The sequence below is a fragment of the Rattus norvegicus genome, chromosome 13 (genome assembly GCF_036323735.1).
Source record: "Rattus norvegicus strain BN/NHsdMcwi chromosome 13, GRCr8, whole genome shotgun sequence".
NCBI classification, from domain to species: Eukaryota; Metazoa; Chordata; class Mammalia; order Rodentia; family Muridae; genus Rattus; species Rattus norvegicus.
The window spans coordinates 28,470,489-28,496,348 of record NC_086031.1 but is presented as its reverse complement, the minus strand read 5'-3'; the positions used below and the strand labels follow the sequence as shown (position 1 = coordinate 28,496,348).

The following is a 25,860-nucleotide window of genomic DNA, read 5'->3' as shown; positions in this document are numbered from 1 at the left end:
TGAGAGAGGGTGTTGAAATCTCCTTCTACTATTGTGTGAGGTGTAATGTGTGCTTTGAGCTTTAGTAAGGTTTCATTTGTGAATGTAGGTGCCCTTGCATTTGGAACATTGCGATTTAGGATTGAGAGTTCATCTTGGTGAATTTTTCCTTTGATGAAATGAAGTGAACCTTCATTATATTTTTTGATAACATTTGGTTGAAAGTCAATTTTATTTGATATTAGAATAGTGAATCCAGAGTGTTTCTTGTGAAAATTCGCTTGGATTTTGTTTTCTAGCCTTTTACTCTGTGGTAATGTCTGCCTTTGTTTCTGATGTGTTTCCTGTATACAGCAAAATGCTTGGTCCTGTTTACATATCCAGTCTGTTAGTCTATGTCTTTTTATTGGAGGTTTGAGTCCATTGATGTAAATAGATATTAGGGAATAGTGATTGTTGCTTCCTATTATTTTTGTTGTTTGAGGTAGATTTATGTTTGTGTGGCAATCTTCTCCCAGGTTGTTGAAAGAAGATTAATTTCTTGCTTTTTGTAGATTATAGTTTTTCTCCTCTTTTTGCAGATTTCCATCTATTATCCTTTGTAGGGCTGAATTTGATGAAAGGTGTACATTTGGTTTTATCATGGAATATCTTGGTTTCTCCACCTATGTTAATTGAAAGTTTTGCTGGACTTAGTAGCCTGAGCTGTCATTTGTGTTCTCTTAGGGTCTGTATGGCATCTACCCAGGATCTTCTGACTTTCACACTCTCTGGTGAGAAGTCTGGTGTAATTCTGATAGGTCTGCCTTTATATGTTATTTAACTTTTTTCCCTTACTGCTTTTAATATTGTCTTTATTTTGTGTGTTTGGTATTTGATTATTGTATGATGGGCAGAATTTCTTTTCTGGTCCAATCTACTTGGAGTTGTGTAGTTTTCTTATATGTTTATGGCTATCTCTTTCTTTAGGTTAGGGAAGATTTTTATAACTTTGTTGAAGATATTTACTGGCCTTTTAAGTTGGGGGTCTTTGCTCTATTCTATACCTATTATTCTTAGTTTGATGTTGTCACTGTATCCTGGATATCCTTAATGTTTTGGTTAGGAGCTTTTGTGTTTTTCTATGGTATCTTCTACCCCTGAATTTCTCTCTTCTATATCTTGTATTGTGTTTGTGATATTTGTGTCTATGACTCCTGATCTCTTTCCTAGATTTTCTATATCTAGAGTTGTCACTTTTTGTGATTTCTTTATCTTTTCTATTTCCATTATTAGATCTTGGATGGTTTTGTTCAATTCCTTAACCTGTTTGGTTGTGCTTTCCTGCAATTCTTTGAGAGACTTTTGTGTTTCCTCTTTAAGGGCTTATTCTTGTTTACCTGTGTTGTACTTTATTTCTTTAAGGGAGTTATTTATGTCCTTCTTCAAGTCATCTAACATCATAAGATGTAATTTTAAATTGAAATCTTGCTTTTCCAGTGTGTTGGAATATCCAGTGTTTGCTTTCGTGGGAGAACTGGTTTCTGATGATGACACATAGGCTTTGTTTCTGTTGTTTAGGTTCTTGTGCTTGCCTCTTGCCACCTGCTTATCTCTGGTCTTAGCTTGTCTTGCTGTCTCTGACTGTGGCTTGGCTCTCTTATAAGCCTGCATGTCAACATTCCTGGAGACCAGCCTTCTCCCAGTGGGATCTGTGTCTCAGGGTCAGCTTCAGGTAGAGGTAGAAACCAGAAGGATCTTGTCCTAGACAGCTCCTGGGTTCCTGTGTCCTGATGGTTCCAGGCATATCCCTCAGATTAGAAAGGGTAGTCTTACCTCTGCTCTCAAGTGTGTCAGTTCTTCTCATGTTGATATATTTTTAAGGTCTGGTCTCATTCTGTAGGACCCAATGATTCCCAACTCATGACAATTCTTCTGCCTCAGTTCTCCAAGTGCAGAGAGGAATCATGAAATATAGCATCTGAAAAAAAAACTATCTTTTAATTGCTTCTGCCTCTGCCTCTGCCTCTGCCTGGCTACATTTCACATTCCTCAGAAGTGTTTCCTTTTGAAATTCTCCTAATATAGTAGAACCAGCAATGACAGGATGTCACTTTATCTAGTTGTTTATATGTTTTGGGTTGTCATTCAGTATATGTGGAATTAGTTGAATTTTCATCCTTGCAACAATCATGGGTTTTAATGGCTTTGTAATTATCGTAGATTTTAATGTGCAAGCAAGCACAGAACTTCCTTCTCTAAGGGTTATAGAAATAACCCTATTCAGCTAATATTTGCCAATCACAGAAGTATCAATTCTTTTATCTTAACAAAAGCACATTAAATATTTCCTAACGATACTGGTCAGCAATTTAAAAAGACAGATATAGCATATATAAAAGTGGTGGTATTAGAATATAATGGATTTCTTCGTTTATATACACTGCACAGTCTTAAGATGTGGCATATTTTATAAAGTTCTTGCCGTAGTCTCCCCCTATCCACTGACTCTCATATGTTTGTATATTTCCCATCCCAATTAATAATGAATTCAAGTCATAACTGTCATGCAGAAATCTTATTTAAAATGATTGAAATCAATCTTATTAAATAAATGAAACTCTATATTGCATTTAAAATTAATCATTTAGTTCATGCTATACTATGGCAGATATACTTCAACTGTAATTTTTTTTTTTACTTTGACTGAATTGATGATTGGTACAACTGATTTCTTGATACTTCTTGTTTTTAACAGTCTGTAAGCAAGCTAGAATACATACAGACATAACACACCAAAACAGACACATCACATGCTAGCCATATCTCACACACACACTCACACAAACACACACACACACACACACACACACACACACTTTACATACTCACCCACTTACACACATAAACATATACATATAGACACATATATGTTTTAGTCGTATATAAAATTCAGACATAATGGTACACAACTCATTATTATCTGATAATGGAAAATAATTTTTGAAGATTTTTTGCCTTTTTTATGTTTTATTTCTTACACTACAACTTGAATTGTCTGAGAATTCTCTTGCTTAGGCTTTTAAAATGCTTAACAGTTTTCAACTACTTTAGTTCTCTGTCATTGTTTCACTTCAATACCTCCATTTGTCCTCTCATCACAATGTTTTCTCATCTAATTATTTTGCTTATATCATTGACCTAGTCTCCTCAACATAGCTTTAGTAAAATTGTGAGATGCACAGCAGGCATCTTTATCACAGTGTTTCATCTCACTCATGGAAAACAGTCAAATCCGTGCTACAAACTAATTTCAAGTAATGCTTAAAAACAATCTGACTTTACTGCCCTGTCCATGAGCACATGAATGCAACTTTAGAATTTTTAGAATTTTTCCTCTGCTCTGCTCTTAGAATAAGTAAGACTGTGACTTTTTAATATTTTACTATTTTATTTCCTCAAATACCACTCATTTCAGCTTGTGTCCAAAAGTCTTTTCAACCATGAATGCATGTTACGTTAGCAAAAGTATAAAAAATCTCAGTGTTACCTTCGCACTTACAGATATCACGGTTATTTATTACCTGCTTCATTTTCAAAATCATAAACTAAAGAAAATATCTATATGCATATTATTTCTCATATTATCACAAAACATTAGAACATGACTTTGAAAGGTGTCTATGTTGAAACAACATCATAAAGGTAAACTGCATAGAAAAAAAAGTATTGAAGAAGGAAATACTTGGTTATTTCTAGTTTTGGAAAAAACTATTTTAATATAAATATAACAATATATACAGCCAACTGAGTTAGATGCTGGGAATAGAACTTGGATCCTCTGAATAGTAATCAGTGCTATTTTGCTATTAACTATTGATCCAATGCTCAATTCCTATAAACTACCTTTAAAAGTATGATAGCAAGTCATTAATTTAGTTTCTGTAATCATATCTGTTTTTTCAACTGAAATAAATTCTAGGGAACAAATTTTTACTTTTGTTCCAAAAATTAAGTGGTATACTAACAGTAGTATTTAACTAGTATTTCTTTCATGTTTAAAATAATACAGGACTTCCAAAGGAAATCTGTGAAATGATTTAAGGAAAGTCATAAAAGAATTAAAATCTCTTTAAATAATTCCATTGTATAGACTGATTGTGACCTTATAAATTACCATGGTTAGAATATTAACATGAGAGAATATTTCTATATTTCAGAAGTACTATGAATAATAGTAAATATATTTATTAGTTTTTTATGTCCAAATCTGAGATACAAATGTTAAGATATAAAATGGTAGCTCCAAGAAAGGCACAGTTTTTCCTAGAGAATCCAGGTACAAAATTGGAAATTTCATATGTTAAAAATTTATCCAAAATATCTGGCATTTTGCTTCTAAAGGTTTCTACCGCTTCACTATATCTGAATCTGCACCCAGTGGAACAACTATAGGCAAAATTATGGCATATGATGATGACATAGGAGAGAATGCAGAGATGGATTATAGCATTGAAGATGACGAGTCACAAATATTTGACATAGTTATTGACAATGAGACCCAAGAAGGGATAGTTATACTCAAAAAGGTACATATATTTAAATTATTTACCTTAATGAGTAGTGCAAAGTCTAAACAAAGGTATACAATTATTTATGTTTATCTGTTTTCTGTTATATTTTGCTTCACTAATAAGATCATGGTCATTATATGTAGCTAGAAAAGGCAATCAATTTAGAAATGAGTGATGTAGATTTATATGGTACTTTTAATTGGCACATTCAAACTTTTAAAAAGATTCAAGAGAAGAATAATTTGGAAAAAGTGCTTTCACTAACAAGTCCTTAATTTTCAGTTTTCTAAAATATTTAAACTGATAAATTTATAATTTTATTTTTGAAGAAAATTATGCTTATTTCAAATAAACTTAGAGTAGAGGTATAAGTAAATTCTAGTTTTGATTCCTGAGCAATGATTATAGGAAGTGATTTTGCATATATCAAAATCAAACCTAGATTAAAAGAATTGCAATATGAATAAGTTAATTTTTTCTGTAAAGCTTTGCTTCACTAAAATTATTTCATCTCAACATACTGCATTTATTTGTAGAAAGTTGATTTTGAGCATCAGAACCACTATGGCATTAGAGTAAAAGTTAAAAATTGCCATGTTGATGAAGAGCTTGCTCCAGCTCATGTTAACGCCTCCACAACCTACATTAAAGTTCAAGTAGAAGATGAAGATGAACCTCCCACTTTCCTCTTACCATATTACATATTTGAAATTCCTGAAGGAAAGCCCTATGGAACAATGGTAGGAACAGTTTCTGCCGTAGACCCAGATCGAAGACAATCTCCTATGCGGTAAGTTTTTAGATATGAACAATAACATTGAGTAAATGAACTAAATGAATTAGAAGTTTGAATGAAATAATATTTCTTGAAAACATAAAATGTGACATTTGTAAACTATTTCTCTTTATATAGTACTTAACAGATTTGTATCAATGGAATAAATACATTTAAATAGCCTAAATGTTTATCAACATGCATTGAAAATGTCTGGAGGTTCCTCAGAAAATTTGACTTTGAGCTACCTGAGGACCCAGCTATAACTCTCTTGGGCATATACCCAAAAGATGCGTCAACATATAACAAAGACACATGCTCCACTATGTTCATAGCAGCCTTATTTATAATAGCCAGAAGCTGGAAAGAACCCAGATGCCCTTCAACAGAGGAATGGATAGAGAAAAGGTGGTACATCTACATTATGGAATACTACTTAGCTATCAAAAACAATGACTTTAGGAAATTCATAAGCAAATGGAAGGAACTGGAAAATATCATCCTGAGTGAGGTAACCCAGTCACAGGAAAATACACATGGTATGCATTCATTGATAAGTGGATATTAGCTCAAATGCTTCAATTACCCTAGTTGTGCAGAACACATGAAACTCAAGAAGGATGACTAAAATGTGAGTGCTTCACTCCTTCTTTAAAAGGGGAACAAGAATAACCTTGGGAGGGAATAGGGAGGCCAAGTTTAGAACAGAGACAGAAGGAACACACATTCAGAACCTGCCCCACACGTGGCCTTAACATATACAGCCACCAAACCAGATAAGATGGATGAAGCAAAGAAGTGCAGGCTGACAGGAACTGAATATAGATCTCTCCTGAGAGACACAGCCAGAATACAGCAAATACATAGGCGAATGCCATCATTAAACCTCTGAACTGAGAACGTACCCTCATTGAGGAATCTTAGAAAGGACTGAAAGAGCCTGAAGGAGCTTGAGACCCCATATGAACAACAATGCCAACCAACCAGAGCTTCCAGGGACTAATCCACTACTCAAAGATTATACATGGATTGACCCTGGACTCCAACTCCATACATAACAAGGAATAGCCTAGTAAGAGCACCAGTGGAAGGGGAAGCCCTTGGTCCTGCCAAGACTGAACCCCCAGTAAATGTGATTGTTGGGGGGAGGGTGGTAATGGGGGGAAGATGCGGAGGGGAACACGGATAGAGAAGGCGGGGTTAGGGGGATGTTGGCCCAGAAACGGGGAAGAGGAATAACAATTGAAATGTAAGTAAGAAATACTCAAGTAAATAAAGATGAAAAAAAAAGAAAGAATGATAGTCTTACAGGGATCATTTAGGAAGAGGCTACTGTAAACATTCCTATTTGAGCTCTCAAGTACATATCAAGCAGAAAACTTTCTTGTGTTACAAGGTCTTACCCTTTCACTTCAAGACACACAGATGCATCACACACACACACACACACACACACACACACACACACACACACACACACAGAGGTGGGGGCGGGCTACGAGGGACCAGGAGAGGGACATTGAGAGAGAGCTCGTAGATATAATTCCCATCAGTCATTGAACACAGGAACGATAACAGTCCATAATATATAGAAGCCTCCCTGGTTTCCAGCCCCAGTTGTACAATTTTCATTAGGTGATATGTTTGCTGTTAATGAGGTCACATTCCTGACTTGACATAAAAAAATTGTGATTATGTAAGATTCATAATGGAGGTACTTTCAACTCTTAATAATTCTTTTCATTCCATCCTCCTAGTCCCATAAATATTTCATACTCAGGGATATTGATTCTTCTGAAGTAGTTATCTTAAGCAGAACTTACTTTTTTGTGGCCATAAAATCTGGGTGGAAGATTGAAGAAATAATTTTATTTGCAGGATGCAGTTGAGCTACGTAAAGACAATGCCAGACAAATACAATGAATGAGCTTGGTATTTTCCAGAGAGATCTTGTTGGTTTCTCTTGTTTTCTTCTTTCATTGCTCAAATTCTCACCAGAGAGGACAGACAAACCTCCATGACTATTCGCTACACCAGAGCCTGTTTAAAGAGAAGTGAAGAACCTTAAATAGTGTGTGCACATGGGTGAAAGTTGTAGGGAAGGGAAATGAAGTGTTCCAGTGTCTGCTTATGAATTCAGTTTTATGATTTATTATTTTTGCTTATGTGTGCATCTTTGCATGTGAGCGTAAGTACCCATAAAGGCCACAAGAAGCATTATGTCCCTTAGAGCTACATTTGCATGTTCATGTGGCCTGTTCCATGTGCTTGCTGCAGTCTATCTCTTATTGTCTGTAAGAATATCCAGTATGTTAAACCCTAAGCAATCTCTCTAGCTTGGTTTATAAATCTTTGGAGAATCAAAATATTCTTTACCACTTAAAAGATTTTTTGACTAAAAAAAAAAAAAGAAAAAGAAAAAAAAAGAAAATGTCAAGGTGAAAAATATGTAATAGGCAATCCTGACTTAGAATACAGCACAATACCCATTTTGTGTGTGTGTGTGTGTGTGTGTTTGTGTGTGTGTGTGTTTGTGTGTGTGTACATGCACATGGGTGCTGGTTTTATATATCTGTATGTCACAGGACACCAAGTATCTTTCTTGCTTTATCATTCTTTGTATTGTTTCAATGAGAAAAATTCTTCCATTGAGCATGGTACTACTGTGACAGTCAGCAAGCATAGCAGATGCTTCTGTCTCACTACTTCACAATATCAGGATTTCAGGCATAAAAAATGACAATCCTAAATCTTTACATGGTCCTTCTGATTGAATATAAGTGCCTTTACCCACTAATCCCTCTCTCAAGCACAACTTTCACTGACTTCTAAAATATTTTTTATACTTCATTTCTTAATGTATGTTAATATGTGTGTGAAAGAGTGTGTAAATGTGTGTGTATATATGTGGGCTTGCTCATGGTACATGTGTTTGGAGGACAGATAGCAACTTCGGGGGATTGGTTCTTCTTTTTCAATGTGGGTCCTAGATATTAAAATCTGATTATCACTTTGGAGACAAAAGCCTTCATCAGCTGAGCCATTTCTACTACTTTAACTAGGGAATAGATATGAGAAAATCTTGAATATACCACCTTAGATCACAAAGTATGGCAATCCATATTTCAATTTTATGAATAGTACTTAATTTAAATTACTTTTAAAAATTCATTTTTTTCTAGGAATAAAAGTAATGAAAGAACTTAAAAATGGGTGAAATAAACTCCTGTGTTATAGACAAACAAATATGTTGTATTCATTTAAAAAGCCTAGTTTTAGTTGTAATGTTGTGATTGTTTTACCAAAATAGGCAATGCAATCTAAGTGAATATAAAATTCAATATTTCACATATTTACTTTTACCAATTTCCTTTCCTACTAACTTTTCAAAGCCCACTATCCAGAGAAGTATGCAATCTTGTACGTATTGAGTTATATGCTGAGAGCACTTTTGTCCATTAGAGGTTCAGTTTAGGCACAGAAGGAGTACATGCAGATAAACTGATATATTATTTTTCTTAAAAAGCCTCATAAGACATTGTTTATAAAAATGCTTGTTCAATGAAAAAAATCTAATTATCTATTAACTGGGAAGGTCAGGATTTATTTTACAAGTCTAATTAAACCTATCATTAGAAATCCTGGCTAGGGTCTCTATATCCTAAACACATTATTGGATAATTTAGACAATAACTTGTGATTATCAAGACCTTATCACAAGGGATTAACAAAAGATCAGTGCACTTTTTCAACTAAAACTCTGGGATTTGATTGGTTGTGATTTCTTGTAAAGGTCAATATATGTTGCAAGGAGAAATTTCCTTGATGAGGGTTCATAACTATACATATCTGTGGTTACCACAACAACAAGCTTGTCAAGATACCCATAAGGATTCAGTAGTAGGGCCTATATTTTTGTAGTAAGCAACAGCTCTCTAATTATACCTAATATCTACTCTACAAGAGGGAAATTATGTCTTTCCCTAGAAAGCTACACAACTACTCAGTTTCTTCCAAGTCATGAACTTGGAGAAGAACCTACAACAACCAATTTTGTAAACCTACATAATTCCTAATTCTGTGTAATTTGGTTTGGTTTTCCTAGTCTAATTTTCATGTGCAATCTGGATCAGTTTATTTGGTCTTGACTATGCTTCCTAAATGTTAGCAAATGTTAGCTATTAAAAAAATCATTTCCCTCAAGCTTCTAATGGGATTTATTTGGAATGGTGTTTTGTAGGAATAGGATTAGATGGGAAATACAAAATAACAACCATTAAAGGACCCTTTAATTCTGTAGGAAATCTGTTGAATAAAAAATGGACGAAGTTGTAGATATTTAAGTAAAATGTGTCAAAGTACCTAACATTGAATCTAAAATTGAACTGTAGCCTAAAGTATCATCCTCTTTAGTGAATATTTTAAATTTCTTCTGAACATCAAATCTCAAATTCAGATAACATTTTCAGAAAGTTGTCAATTATAAAATATTCTCATCCTCGTCACATAATTATAGTAAATCTCTAATTTCTTTGTGGAAATTCCTCAAGAATGTGTTCATACATTGAAACCAGCTAAACTCTAGTAATTAAGCTTCTTTAATTGTTGTTATTAATCATTCTCAAACAGATAAAACATGCTGAGTGCCTCAAAGAATTATTTTGTTGTGAATTTCAGACTATTTCATGAAAGATCTTGTAACCCAGCTTTGTTCCAAAAAAAAACAAAATGAAATTCATCATCAGTATGTTTAACCCAAATAAACATAAAGTAGATCTAAATGGTTTATAATATATGAAGTTTATCTCCCAAAAGTATTAAGTGTTAGAATGCATCAACATTTGCTGAAATAGGCAGACCTGTGTCTACAAGACCAGGGATCTGAGGAACTTCAAGAATGGGGCAGATTCCATTCAATGATGTAGATACCCTTACTTCAGTTTGAGTGTACTCTATACACAAATATATAAAAAAGACATAACTAAATCAGGAAAACTTGTACATAAAAGACAGTAAGCACATACTAAATAGAAACAGAGCATTCATTTCCCAGAACTTTCTCCGGGAATACCAATTAAATAAAAATTGACTGACACACACTAGAAATTTTATCTGGGAAAGCAAAAAAACAAAGCTGAAGACCATATCAAGATTCATGGTACACTGAAGAAAGCTCTCAGCACAATTAAAAATATGTCTTATAAATTAAATTTGAATATTTCACGTTGAAGGCACAGAATCATGTTCAAGAATAATCCAGGGAAACAAATTAATCTGAGGTAAAAGGCCCCCAACTTGTTTTTCTGGAGCCTCTCTCAAGGGTCCTCAAGGTAATGTTTACAATGAATTGCTATGTTCCAACAGTGTGTAAGACTAGGAATTTTTTATAAATATTGTAAATATGTTTGATTTAGATGTTTATAAATAAGTATAATTTATATGTGATAAATAATTTTATATGTAAAATTATTCATTGAAACAATGCCCATGTTATAAAATAGAGACTAATAGGAGATGACTAAAGAAAATGCTTAAAATCAGAAACAGTTATGGGTCGATAGTCACACATTTCATTTCTGAATTAGTTATTCTTTGGTTTATATGAAACATGATTCTTGCAATTTTTTTGACCAAGTTATTCACCAATTAAAATTCTCTCATAATATAGGTAGAAGAGCCCTCTATTGTATTTAAAATGTCTCTGTAAATCCAAAATCTTTTAATTTTATGTTTTCTAAAACTACATTATTTTTGGAGATTATAATGTAACTACAATATTCGTCCCTTTCCTTATGTCTTCCTAATCCTCCTTTCATATGACCTTCCTGCTCTCCTTTAAATTCAGTCTCTTTTTTCATGAGTTGTTATTTCATGCTTGTTTTTAAACATTTATTCTGAGCATAATTAAATATGTTAATGTAATTTATTTGAATTATTCAGCATCACCTTCTCTATAGGAAGAACGTAGTTGATATTTTCTCTTTCAGCTTTGAATGTGGAAATGCCCTATAGCATTGCTATAAAATATTATAACTTGGTTATAATCTCTTTTCCTTTTGGTGCAGATATTCTCTCATTGGAAGCAAAATGTTTGATATCAATGGCAATGGAACAATAGTTACCACTAACCTACTTGACAGAGAGGTCAGTGCTTGGTACAACTTGAGTGTCACAGCTACTGAAACTTGTAAGTCCTCATTAACTAGTTGCAGAGTCAATAACTCTAAATAGAAAAAAATAATTTTGAAATTAGAGACTGACATGTTTATGTGCTGTAGAAATAAAATTAAAAATTTGTATGTAACTACTTGTATGTGGGTAATCTTATCAGTTACTATCTGCTCACTGGATTTAAAGCTTACTATATCCTTATGGTTAAAGTTTGAGTTTCTCTTACTTTAAAAGGTTAGTTTGATAAAAATAAAGGTTGAATAAAACACACAGCATAATGAAAATGATAATATTTAAATATAAAATATATTTATTATAGAACAATGTGTCACTACGCTTTGTATGGATGTTTTATGTATTTCCCATGTTTATTGTTAAGTAGCATGTGTAATAAAAATTATGTACATTTACAAACCAAATACTTTTGAAAAGAAAATTATAATGCTACTGACTAGGTATTAACAGCTAAATTTTCCGTTTAAAAAATGTTGTTTTAACTGTTTTCTTTTTGCTGCTGTTTTTTGTTGTTGGGTTTTTTGTTTTGTTTTGTTTTGTTTTGTTTTGCTTTGCTTTGTTTCATTGTTGTTTTGTTTTTCCCACACAAGGTTTCTTTGTGTATCTTTGGCTGTCCTGGACTTGCTGTGCAGATAAGGCTCTCTTTGATCATAGCGATCTGCCTGCCCCTGCGTCCTGAGTCCTGGTAGTAAAAGCATGTGCCGCTATCATCCAGATGTTATTTTTTTAAAACTGTAACAGGTTTTAATGTTTGTAGGTAATATTTAGAAGCGTAATATGAATGTCTGTGCCTTATCCTCTTTTTAGGATGAAATATTTGTAAACTAGTACCAAAGAACATTTAACACAAATCGTATTTCATTCTGATTATGAGTTGAAATATGAAGGATATCAAAAACATTAATTAGTTATCATTCATTTGTTGTAGAACACAGAAACAGTAATATATTTTGAACTTCTGCTTATAGCTCCTACTTTCAGATCGTAAAATTTTAATAATCAGCAGACACCAGTGCCTTGTTCCCTTGTTTTTCCTTTTCTTCAGACCTAGGATCATAATGTCTTATCTAATTATGAAAATAGATCCACTCATACAAGTTTGTGGTTTAGTTATCATTTTCGAAATTGTGAATTAATTATTTATTTGATCAATTATATTAATTAAAGTTAAAAGTAATGGATATATAGAAAGTAACAAAAATTCTTGTTATTTAAGTTATTGAACATAAACACAGCAAGGGATTAAATTCATATAGGAAATATCCTATGTTCCTTGTAATTGATTTTATACAGAATTGAAAAAAATTGTGAGTATATTGGCATTAGGTAAGGCTTGAAGCATATGCTTTTCTTATAATTCAATGCTTATAGTTACTATATGACATTTCCAAGATATTTTAGTCTGTTTGTTGATTTATTTAAAATATATATTGAGTTATATAGTGAAAAAAGACAGGTGATCTTGGTCCTAGTGAAAGATCCCCGAAGGGAGACCCTTACTCAAGTCTCAGGAAATCGCGAAACACAGACACAGAGAGACCATTTTGGATGTAATACGCAAAGGCGAGGTTTATTACGGAGATCTATTATGGAGATCTCCGGGCCAACACGTATCCCATGCAGGAGACAGAGGTGTCGACCCCGAGTGGCTGGGAGAAGGGCTTTTTAAAGGAAGAAGTCACAATCTCCAGGAGATGAGGGGATGTCAAAAGGAAATACCAAAAATGTCACAAGGGTAAACTCTCAAAGTCACAGGATTGTTCTTAAGACACTAGGGTTTAAATGAGGGGAAAGGTCAAGCATTCTCCTGAGAACAGATCCTGATTGTCCTTTAGGGTAAATGTTTGTCAGAGTTGATGAGGCATCTGCATCTGAAACACATCTGGTTAGGCTTGGCCATAGGTTTCTTGGAATACTCTCTGCAGGACACAATGACTAGAACAGTATACAAGAAGGACTTGGACAAACCTCACAGGGCTAGGTAGGGCTCCTTACTGATTTACTCACTTCCATAGTCATTGGAGGGCCGGTGAATGAGTCAGTACCAGATGCCCTGGAATTTTTTAATTTTATCTGCCTTAAGATGCCATCTCTCACTAGATTTTTAACTTTTTTCTATTTAAATGGTAAAGTATAGCAGAAGTACTATTTTGACCATTTGTGGTACACAGAAATGCCAAAGTTTTTCATGTGGGAAGACACAATGCTATATATACCCAGTACTAGAACTCTTATCCATTCTTGCTTTCTGAGATTGAATTATTGTGTCATTCTGTAAAGATATTACAAAAAAAAATCAGGTCAATTCAAAAGAGAAATTGAAATTAAAAGTAAAAAGAATTCTCTATAAAAAATTTTCAGGTACTAAAGTTTATAATTTGTCAAAGCTTCAGAATAAGTCAATTCAAAGTTTTGCCTTATATGAGGAAAATAAAATAAACTACCTTCTTATACTAGGTTCATTACAAAATAAGTGATTAGGGACAATATTTATAACCTATAGAGAGTGTATTTTGTTTTATATTTGCTTACATATCATATGTATATATGTACACATGTGCAGATATACATGTATATATTGGTATATATTTGAAGTCAAAGGATGTTTTGGAAGAATTGCTTCTTTCTTTTTTCTATTTGGGTTTCAGGGATAGAAGTCAGGCCATCAGACTTAGTGGCAGGATTTGTCTTCTGAGCATGTCCCTGGCCCACCTGTCAGTGTTTGTTGACTCAAAATGCTTCAATTGTTATAAATTTTAAAAGTTATAAAACTAATGAAAACCTGTTTGGTTAAAAAAGGAATGCTAGATGATTTAATTAGATAATAGTTTTAATCTAAAGAATATTGACAATCAAAGAAACTCTCTAGTAAATTATGTTTTTTGTTACCTTTCTTTTTTTAAATTTTAGGACTTAAGGAAGGCAAAAGTAAATTTTGGCATTATAAACAAGAATCAAATCATTAACACATATCTTTAATTTTAGAGAAAGTCACTACCTACTCAAAACATTATTTCTAACACTTTCTTATTTATATAGCTTTGTTACAAAGAATAATCCTATACTTTGTCATCTTATAATGACATTATTAAGTATTCTTATCATATGCAATAGTCCATTTCTTTATGTGCACAGCTTGAGCAATCAGGGAAACACTCATCCCCTAACAATCACCAACACTATCCCACTGATTAAAAACTTAAGAATATTTGAAAAGAAAATGACTTTATGAACGCTACACTAATTATATGCATGTGCCCTCATGTATATACACACACATACACTATTCAGTCAATAATGCTGTATCAATTTTTGATTTAAATATTACTCCATAAACATATAAAAGAGGATATAAAGAATGCTCTATATGTGGTAGAAGCATAGCTGAACGATGAGAGTGACATATAAATATGGAAATCATTTCAAGTTTTCAAGAAAAAGTACTTTAGCCGTGGGAATAGAGAGAAGACTTAGAAGTTGTGATCACTAGCTGATCTTCCAATGGATCGAGGTTCAAATCCCAGCAACCACATAGCAGGTTACCACCTTCTATAAATCTAGATCCCAGGGATCTGATGCCCTATTTTGACCTATGTCTATGTCTATGACACCAGGCATAGAAATAGTATGCAAATTTACATGAAGGCAAAATACACACATAAAATAAGATAAAATTATACTATTGCTACAACTCAATTGTGTTTTCCGTACATTACTTTGATCTCCTTCCAAGATGACCATTAATGTTGGTGAGGCTTAAAATATCACCTTTCATGAGTTTTCTGATGTTTTTAACTGGAGTCTTATATGGAAATAGGCAGAACTCAATGATAGTTATAACAGTTTGACACAAATATTGTTAAATCTATACATGTTACAGACGTTAAACATCTTAAATCTACGCTACATTTTTTAAATGAGAAGAGAAGGGTGAATCATAATTATATCCAATTCCAATCTAGAACCATATTGTCTTAATTCCACTTTATTTATATGGGACTGTGATGGTTTGTATATGATTGGGTAAAGGATTGACACTATTAGGAGGTATGTCCTTGTGGGTGAAGGTGTGTCACTGTGGGTGTGGGTTTAAGACCCTAGCTACCTACAAGTGAGTCTTCCATTAGCAGCCTTCAGATGAAGATGTAAGGACTCTCAGCTTCTCCTGTACCATGCCTGCCTAGATGCTGCCATGCTCTTGCCTTGATGATAATGGATGGAACCTCTGAACCTGCAAGCTAGCGCAGAATGTTGTCCTTGTAAGACTTGCTTTGGTCATGGTGTCTGTTCAGAGCAGTAAAATACTAACTAAGATAGGGATCTTATTAACAAATAATATCACAAGTTATTTTAATCTTATATTTTTAATTGACTGAGATGTATTATCTGTTATCTTAATAAGATTTTATAAATTTTTCTTCTCTTTGCTTAGTGCAAATCATGTCATTGAATAGGCCAAATATAGCATGTAAGTTGCTTTTGTTGTATACTTTTTTTAGAATAAAGTAATAATTCCTAAGCATGTAAGATTTATTCCTCATCACTCTGAAGCTGTTGTGACCTTCTAAGTCATGTGTCATTGAAAATGTGAGGATTAGAGAAATTATATTAATATAGTGTGATTTCAAGATATGATTACAATATCGAATAGTTTACAAAGAACATAGCTGTTGCAAAATTTCATGCTAAAAATATTTTGAAACTGTTATAAAAGCATTAAAGCTGAATGTATTAATGTTGAAACTATGATTTCATATCATATGTAAAGAGAAAAGGATACATAAAATTCAAAATATAGAAGTACCTGAAAACAGTTTAATTATCATAAGGGAATTAAAGAAACACTAAAGACCAAAGTCCAAAAAATATAGGGTTTCATTCCTGCAATCACAACTTTGCAAGGTTTAAGTCAAAATTGCCTATGAGTTCAACATAGATAAACTCTTGTGAGAATAAAAAACCAAAAGAGTTACAGTATTTGAATCAATCTCCGATAACCAGATCAATCAGTTCATCAAACAATCATAAGTTTAAGTGAATTAAATGTATAATTTTGAAACAATTTCCACAAAATATATTACAACAATGGTGCAGTTGATAATGAGAACCAAAATTATGGAAATTATAATTATTTTAACTTATACATTATGTATAGGATATATTTTCTTGATGCACAAATGTTAAAAACTAAAATAAAAAGAATAAAGTTAGAGTGTCGACATTTGAAAAATAAACAGTATAAACTAAATGCATTTATTTTAATTAAACCAAATCTTATAAATGCATAGACATGTCAAGATAAGTGACAAAAAATGTTTCTAGGTCAGGAAGATGAAGTCCATCGCTTCTCGGCCTTTTGGCTAAGATCAAGTGTAGGAAGATGAAGTCCATCCTAAATCTGTTTCTGATGCTATAAGGTCATATTTCTGAGAATCACAAACCATTTTAGTAAAGAGGACTCTGATATTTTCTTGTATTATTTTTAACTTTAGGCTTAAGGGGTACAGGATAAGGAATGGAATTTTAAAAAATAAAAAGGTACCATTGGATAAGTACTTTCAACATTTGCATATCACTACAACTGACATATTTTGTTTTGCTTTCCCTCTTTTTTACTGGCTATTTTCTTTACTTACATTTCAAATGTTATCCTCTTTCTTGATTTTCCCACTGGAGTCCCATTGTCCCTTCCCTCCTCCCCCGCCTCTATGAGAATGTTCCACACCTATCGATCTATTCCCTCCCATCTCCCAACACTCACTTAACTCTATGCTAGGGCATTGAGCCTTCACAGGGCCAAGGGCCTCTCCTTCCATTGATGGCCAATAAGGGCATCCTCTACTACATATGTGACTAGAGCCATGGGTTCCCCCAGGTGTACACTTTGCTTGGTGGTTTAGTATCTTTGAGCTCTGGGTGTCTGGTTGGTTGATGTTGTTTTTCCTAAGGGGTTGAAAATCCCTTTAGGTCCTTCAATCCTTTCTGTAATTCCTCTATTATGGACCCAGTTCTCAGTTCCATGATTAGCTGTGAGCACCTGTATGCATTTGTCAGGCTCTGGCAGAGCCTCTCAGGAGACAGCAATATGAGTCTCCTATAAGCATGCACTTCTTGGCATCAGCAATAGTGTCTGCGTTTGGTGGCAGTATATGGGATGTATACCCACGTGGGGCCATCTCTGGATGACCTTTCCATCGGTCTGCACCACACATTGTCTCTGTATTTCCTCCTGTGGATATTTTTGCTTCCTTCTAAGAAGAACTGAATCATCTGCTTTTTGGTCTTCCAACTTCTTGAGTTTAATGTGGTCTTTGGATTTTATCTTGGGTATTCCAAGATTTTGGGCTAATATGCACTTTTCAGTGAGTACATACCATGTGTGTTCTTTTATGATTGGGTTACTAAACATAGGATGATATTTTCTAGTTCCATCCATTTGCCTAAGAATTTCATGAAGTCATTGTTTTTGATAGCTGAGTAATATTCCATTGTGTAGATGTACCACATTTTCTGTATCCATTCCTCTGTTGATGGGCATCTGGGTTCTTTTCAGCATCTGGCTATTATAAATAAGGCTGCTGTAAAGATAATCGAGCAAGTGTACTTGTTATATTTCGGACCATCTTTTGGGTATATGCCCAGGAGTACAGCTAGGTCCTCAAGTATGTCCATTTTTCTGAGGAACCTGCAGACTGATTTCCAGAGTGGATGTACCAGCTTGCAATCCCACCAACAATGGAAGAATGTTCCTCTATCTCTATCTCCATATCCTCACCAGCATCTGATGTCACCTGAGGGTTTTTTGTTGGGTTTTTTTTGTTTTGTTTTTTGTTTGTTTATTTGTTTTTATCTTAGCCATTCTGACTCATATGAGGTAGAATTTCAGGATTGTTTTGATGACGAAGGATGCTGAACATTTCTTTAGGTGCTTCACAGTCATTCAATATTCTTCAGTTGAGAATTCTTTGTTTAGCTCTCTCCCACATTTTTAATAGGGTTATTTGTTTCTCTGGAGTCTAACTTCTTGAGTTCCTTGTATATATTGGATATCGGGCCTCTTTCCGTTGTAGGATTGGTAAAGATCTTTTCCTAATCTGTTGGTTGCCATTTTGTCCTGTTGACAATGTCCTTTGCCTTACATAAGTTTTGCAATTTATGAGGTCCAATTTGACAATTATTGATCTTAGTTCATATGCCATTGGTTTTCTGGTCAGATACTTTTCCTGTTCCTATGTGTTCTAGGCTCTTCCCCACTTTATCTTTTTTTTTCTTCATCGTTATTAACTTGGGTATTTCTTATTTACATTTAGATTGTTAGTCCCTTTCCTGGTTTCTGGGACAACATCCCCCTAACCCCCCCTCCACTTCTCTATGGGTGTTCCCATCCTACCCTCCCATTACTGCCCTTCCCTCCCATTACCTCCCCACCCCAACAATCACGTTCACTGTGGGTTCAGTCTTGGCAGGACCAAGGGCTTCCCCATTCACTGGAATGTAATCAAATTGAAAGGAGGTAAAAGATTGTAAAAGCCAAAGGTGATAGATGGTTCTAAAAATTCAGTGTTTTGCAGGCACAAGAGGACTGATGCACATATGCACTCACACTCACAGAAACTATAACAGCTGGAATAGGTCTTGCATAGGTTTAAACCAAACAAATCCCCAGCATTGAGAAGGAGAGGCATTTATAAAATCCTAGCTCTAGCACCGAAGCTATTAGAAATTGATGGCGGCAGGAAGGGGAAAAAAAGTAAAGTAAAAAATAAATATTATAATGAGGTGTCATGGGGTATATCAGCCATACTCAAGTTCATGCATGATGCCCAAGAATAGTTAACCAACACTTTTGCATGAAGCTTTTGCTACCCTGCCCAAGTTCTGGGAACAGGCTGCACTACCAGCCCCCACCTAGTGTTCCCTGAATTCATGGATAAAAACACAGACACATGTTGTTCAACTTCAACTTGCCTTTTGGCACAACTGTTAGGTGCTTATTATCTCCTACCTGGAGAATTGAATCATGCCCTTAACAACAGCTTTTAGCTCCACAGCACTCCACCTGCCCTCAAGTTTAGTTGCTCAGTTACCTTTAATCCCAGCTCAACATTCCCAGCTGCCACCTGCAAAAGTTGCCTGGAGCTGCTCCATCTGAGATCTCATGGCTGATTGGCTTTTATCTCTCTCAATCACGGTGAACTTTCCCTCTGTCTCTGACCTGTGGGAACCAGGAAGTTCTGCATATTCCATTTACCCAGTAATTGGCCCATGGTTTCTTTAATGGAAGATCAAAATTCAATAGGGAAACATAACCTTTGAATCAGAACCACCCCCATAAAACACAAAACAAACTTCATTTTGTTTGGGGGACTTATTTTAATATTTTTGACATTTCTATGCTATCTGTTTGATTTTTGTATTGATTTTATATTTTTGAACGAAATAGAAAATAAAGCCACGTTGGTAGGGAGGTAGGTAAAATCTGATAGCATTTGAGATGTGGAAATAAAATGATTAAAATGATAAAATGCTTTGTTTAACATAATAAAAATGTTAGAAGGTAAAAGAAAACCCAAAGAGACAAAACCCAAGACATGACAAAGTGAACAAGAAAAGGCACTCAGTTTCACAAACCAAGGGATGACAAAGTGAAGAAGATAAGACACTCATTTTCACACTCAAGATTCCCATATGAACTGTACTGGAAGTTACGATATGGATGTAGAGAACCTGGAACAGACCCATTCAGGCTTGTGGATGATGGTGCAGTCTGTGTGAATTTAAATGAGCCTTTTCATTTTGAATTAGAGATTTTTGGATTCCTATTGTCCTCCATTCCCCATGGATCTTATACTCATTAAAGCTCCTCTTCCAAAGGGATCCCTGAGCTCTGATGGGAGAGATTTGATGGAGACATTCCACTTAGGACTGAGGTCCATTATTACTCTGCATAATGTGGAGCATTATGCAAATTTCTATTTGCATAATTTCTATTATTTACTTTCATAGGATATAGAAAATGAATGAATCAATAAATAAATGAATGAAAGTGTAGCCACTAGAATAAAAGCTAACATCTAATTGTCATGTAAACCTGCTAGGGTAAGGAAAATCAATTTTCTCTAATATAATGACCCTGAGTATACCAACCACTCCAAGGACAAATCTCATGCTCCAGGGTAGTTTAACAATGTATTCTAACATGGACTACAGAGTTTTGATCTGTATGTGTTTGTGTTTACATTTGTTAGAGGTTGGCTCGTTTCTTTTGCTGCTATTATGTTTATTTGTTTTGTTTTATTCCTTTTTGATGTAGGTTTTTTTCCTTTTTCTTGGTTTAGTGGAGTCGCTTGTGCTATTGATTCTTTTCTTCAAAATTAATGAAAAACAGAATAAGTAAATGAATAAATTTTAAAAAAATGGAAAATGTGTCGGGTATCTTTTTTGTTAGCTTTTTTCGACATAATTCTGTGTCTCAATAATTAAGCAAAGTATTTAGAATCCAAAGTCTATAGTTCAGTTTCTGTTCTTCAGGACCGATTGATCTTTGCAGTATGGAAATGTTAAGTAGTTGTTAATCCTGTCATTTGCCAAACGAAACAAAATGAAACAAAACAAACCCCAAAAACTTAAAAAAAAACAAAAACAACAACAAACAACAACAATAGCAACAGCAACAAACCTTACCGTTTTGGGACAAATTTAAAGTAAATTTAAATGTTAAAATATTGACCAAGATATAAACTTTGTTCAGGATACTCTTCTGGAATTTCCAAACAGGATTGACTGTGCCATGTATTTTAGGGGTTTATAAGGACAAACCTATAAGCCAACATACTTTCGCAGGCAGCTTTGGTATTTCCTAGATCTACAAATCCAAGCATTCCAGGAAATTACCTAGTTCCTGGGCAGGAGGGGCTGGCAGGTCAATTTTTTGGGCATTATGCAGTTCCTTGACTGAAGCTAGCTACAATAGGACAGTCAATAAATGAATAACAACTGTCAATAAATGTCAACACTGTCAAAGGGAATTGATTTCATTCATTTCTTTGAACATTAAGTAAATACAGAAACCTGGTCATCTTGAGACAAAGCATATATGTGACATATCAGGAAAGAACAGAGATTTAAAAAAAAAGGGCATAAGTGACCTTTCCATTAAACTCTCAGTGACCTATCCTGCTATATACTCAGTCACACTTGCCAAAGTTACATAATATGTCTGGATTTAGGATTTTGCTTACCTATCCTCTGTTTCAGTGTGGCAGCTCAGGAATCTAAAAGTAAGTTGTCAGAAATGGGAAGTGAAAAAATCATGAGAGTCTTATATTCTGATGTACTTTCATATAAAAGAAAGGCAAAATCTCATAAAAGAATCCTGCTCAGAAGCCTTGTGATATCTACCTAGCAAAATGTCAAAATACTGGTAGTGTCCTTAAAGTGACATCAGTCTTAAATATAATACCAGCAATTGGTGGTAAGCATGAATGAAACTATATATGATGGCTCTAGTAATTACCAACAATCCTTTTTTTTTCATCTTTATTAACTTGAGTATTTCTTATTTACATTTCGATAGTTATTCCCCTTCTCGGTTTCCCGGCCAACATCCCCCTAACCCTTCCCCCTCCCCCTTTCTATGAGTGTTCCCCTTCCCATCCTCCGCACATTACCGCCCTCCCCCAAACAATCACATTCACTGGGGGTTCAGTCTTGGCAGGACCAAGGGCTTCCCTTTCCACTGCTGCTTTTACTAGGCTATTCACTGCTACATATGAAGTTGCAGTCCAGGGTCAGTCCATGTATAGTGTTTGGGTAGTGGCTTAGTCCCTGGAAGCTCTGGTTGGTTGGCATTGTTGTTCATATGGGGTCTCAAGCCCCTTCAAGCTCTTTCAGTCCTTTCTAAGATTCCTTCAACGGGGGTCCCATTCTCAGTTCAGTAGTTTAATGATGGCATTCACCTATGTATTTGCTGTGTTCTGGCTCTGTCTCTCAGGAGAGATCTACATCTGGTTCCTGTTGGCCTGAACTTTTTTGCTTCATCCATCTTATCTAGTTTGGTGGCTGTATATGTTAGGGCCACGTGTGGGGCAGGCTCTGAATGTGTGTTCCTTCTGCTTCTGTATTAAACTTGGCCTCCCTATTCCCTCCCAAGGTTATTCTTGTTCCCCTTTTAAAGAAGGAGTGAAGCATAAACATTTTCGTCATCCTTCTTGAGTTTCAAGTGTTCTGTTCATCTAGGGTATTTCAAGCATTTGAGCTAATATCTACTTATCAATGAGTGCCTACCATGTGTGTTTTTCTGTTAATGGGTTACCTCACTCAGGATGATATTTTCCAGTTCCATCCATTTGCCTATGAATTTCATACAGTCATTGTTTTTGATAGCTGAGTAATAATCCACTGTGTAGATGTACCATATTTTCTGTATCCATTCCTCTGTTGAAGGCATCTGGGTTCTTTCCAGCTTCTGGCTATTATAAATAAGGCTGCTATGAACATAGTGGAGCAACTGTCTTTGTTATATGTTGGGGCATCTTTTCGTTATATTCCCAAGAGAGGTATAGCTGGGTCCTCAGGTAGTTCAATGTCCAATTTCCTGAGGAACTTCCATACTGATTTCCAGAATGGTTGTACCAGTCTGCAATCCCACCAATAATGGAGGAGTGTTCCTCTTTCTCCACATCCTCGCCAGCATCTGCTGTCACCTGAGTTTTTGAACTTAGCCATTTGCTCCGGTGTGAGGTGAAATTTCAGGGTTGTTTTGATTTGCATTTCCCTTATGACTAAAGATGTTGAGCACTTCTTTACCTGTTTCCCAGCCATTAGGCATTCCTCAGCTGTGAATTCTTTGTTTAGCACTGAACTCCATTTTTAAATAGGTTTATTTGTCTCCTTGCGGTCTAACTTCTTGTGTTTTTTGTATATTTTAGATATAAGCCCTCTATCTGTTGTAGGATTGGTAAAGATCTTTTCCCAATCTGTTGGTTGCCATGTTGTCCTAACAAGAGTGTCCTTTGCCTTACAGAAGCTTTGCAGTTTTGTGAGATCCCATTTGTCCATTCTTCATCTTAGACAATAAACCATTGGTGTTTTGTTCAGGAAATTTCCTCTAGTGCCCATGTTTTCGAGAGGCTTCCCCACTTTTTCTTCTATTAGTGCGAGTGTACCTGGTTTGATGTTCAGGTCTTAGATCCACTAGGATTTAAGCTTTGTACAGGGTGAAAAGAATGGATTGATCTGCATTCTTCTACATGTTGACCTCCAGTTGAACCAGCACCATTTGTTGAAAATGCTATCTTTTCCATAAGATGGTTTTGGATCCTTTGTCACTAATCAAGTGACCATAGGTGTGTGGGTTCATTTCTGGGTCTCCAATTCTATTCCACTGGTCTATCTGTCTCTGTACCAATACCATGCAGTGTTTATCACTATTGCTCTGTAATACTGCTTGAGTTCAGGGATAGTGATTCCCCAGGAAGTCCTTTTATTGTTGAGGATAGTTTTAGCTATCCCGGGTTTTTTGTTATTCCAGATGAATTTGGAAATTGTTCTGTCTAACTCTCTGAAGAACTGGATTAGTATTTTGATGGGAATTGCATTGAATCTGAAGATTGCTTTGGTAAAATGGCCATTTTTACTATATTAATCCTGCCAATCCATGACCATTGGAGATCTTTCCATCTTCTGAGGTCTTCTTCAGATTCTTTCTTCAGAGGCTTGAAGTTCTTATCATACAGAACCTTTACTTGCTTGGTTAAAGACACACCAAGGTATTTTATATTATTTGGGACTATTATGAAGGGTGTCGTTTCCCTAATTTCTTTCTCGGCTAGTTTCTCTTCTGTGTAGAGGAAGGCTACTCATTTATTTGAGTTAATTTTATACCCAGCCACTTTGCTGAAGATGTTTATCAGGTTTAATAATTCTCTGGTGGAACTTTTGGGATCACTTAAATATAATATCATATCATCTGAAAATAGTGATATTTTGACTTATTTTCCTCTCTGTATCCGTTTGATCTCCTTTGTTGTCCAATTTCTCTAGCTAGAACTTGAAGAACTATTTTGAATAAGTAGGATAGAGAGTGGGCAGCCTTGTCTAATCCCTGATTTTAGTGGGATTGCTTCAAGTTTCTCTCCGTTTAGTTTATTGTTAGCTACTGGTTTGCTGTATATGGCTTTTACTATGTTTACGTATGGGCCTTGAATTCCTATTCTTTCCAGGACTTTTATCATGAAGGGGTGTCGAATTTTGTCAAATACTTTCTGAGCATCTAGTGAAATGATTATGTGGTGTTTATCTTTCTGTTTGTTTTTATAATGTATTTCGTTGATGGTTTTCCATATATTTAACCATCCCTGCATGCCTGGGATGAAGCCTACTTGATTATGGTTGATGATTGTTTTGATGTGCTCTTGGATTCAAATTACCAACAATCTTAAGTTCTACATGACTAATCATATTTTTCTTTATGGTAATTGTGTGTATGTGCATGTGTGTGTTTGTGTGTGCAATGTTAGGATCGAAGTCCAAAAATAAGCATGTATGTTATTTAAGAAACAATAAGTGTATTACTCTATGTTTAAAAAGAAAAATAATGCTTTCAGAATTCCTTGTATTTACCTTTACAAATCACATTCCAAATATATACTGTATTTTTACTTTACAGAGTATTTATTGAGTATATATAAAACCTCAAATGGAAATACAGAAAACTCCAATATACACTTAGTCATGTGACACTCTAGTCATATGATGGCAGTGCTATTTTAGTGCTCAGCTAGATGTAACCTCCTTTCCTCAAGGTATTGTCCAGTCATCCAATTATAGGTGGTGAATAAGCTAAGATAGCAGGAATAGATAAGATCTTTTTATCATTTACTAATCTGTGTTTTCTGAATATCTTCATGTAACTTTTAATAATAAAAGCAGCACAAAATTTTCTTTCTTAAACATGAAACAGGTGACAAAGAAGGAAGGGCTTTATCAAGATCTCATTTCTGGGATTTTGTCATAATAACATCAGGCTGGGACTCAGTTGTATGGCATTTTCATCATGGGCATAGTTGGCCTGACTTTTGCTCTCTGTTATATAAATGATATCATGTATCTCAGAGATACCCTTCCCCCTTTAGGTTTACAACAGTTTTGCTGCATAACCACAGGCTTGACCCTTCTAGATTTTCCCTTTCCTGTCCTGGAAAATGCTTTTTCCTTTCTTCTTTGCCTTTACCTGAATATCCCTTTATCTGAATATCCCTTGCATTGTTGGCTACAGAAATACACTGAAACATATATAGGCTATTTACCACCATCCCCAGAAACTCAGGTTGAGAGGGTCTCATATGTCCAAATCCAATAAGGACA

The 25,860-nt window shown here is 34.8% G+C and overlaps 1 protein-coding gene and 1 pseudogene across 5 annotated transcripts in view; both read left to right on the top strand.

Moving 5' to 3' along the window:
- Window positions 1–25,860, top strand: part of Cdh19 (cadherin 19) — a 111,572-nt gene that overhangs the window by 65,584 nt on the left and 20,128 nt on the right. For all 5 annotated transcript variants that reach the window (XM_039090879.2, XM_017598843.3, XM_039090877.2 and 2 more), the window contains 3 exons: window positions 4,363–4,547; window positions 5,069–5,322; window positions 11,373–11,494. In XM_039090879.2, coding sequence (XP_038946807.1) covers window positions 4,363–4,547; window positions 5,069–5,322; window positions 11,373–11,494 — 561 coding nt within the window. The remainder of the gene's footprint in view (window positions 1–4,362; window positions 4,548–5,068; window positions 5,323–11,372; window positions 11,495–25,860) is intronic.
- LOC120096433 (U2 spliceosomal RNA) lies at window positions 16,834–16,957 on the top strand (annotated as a pseudogene).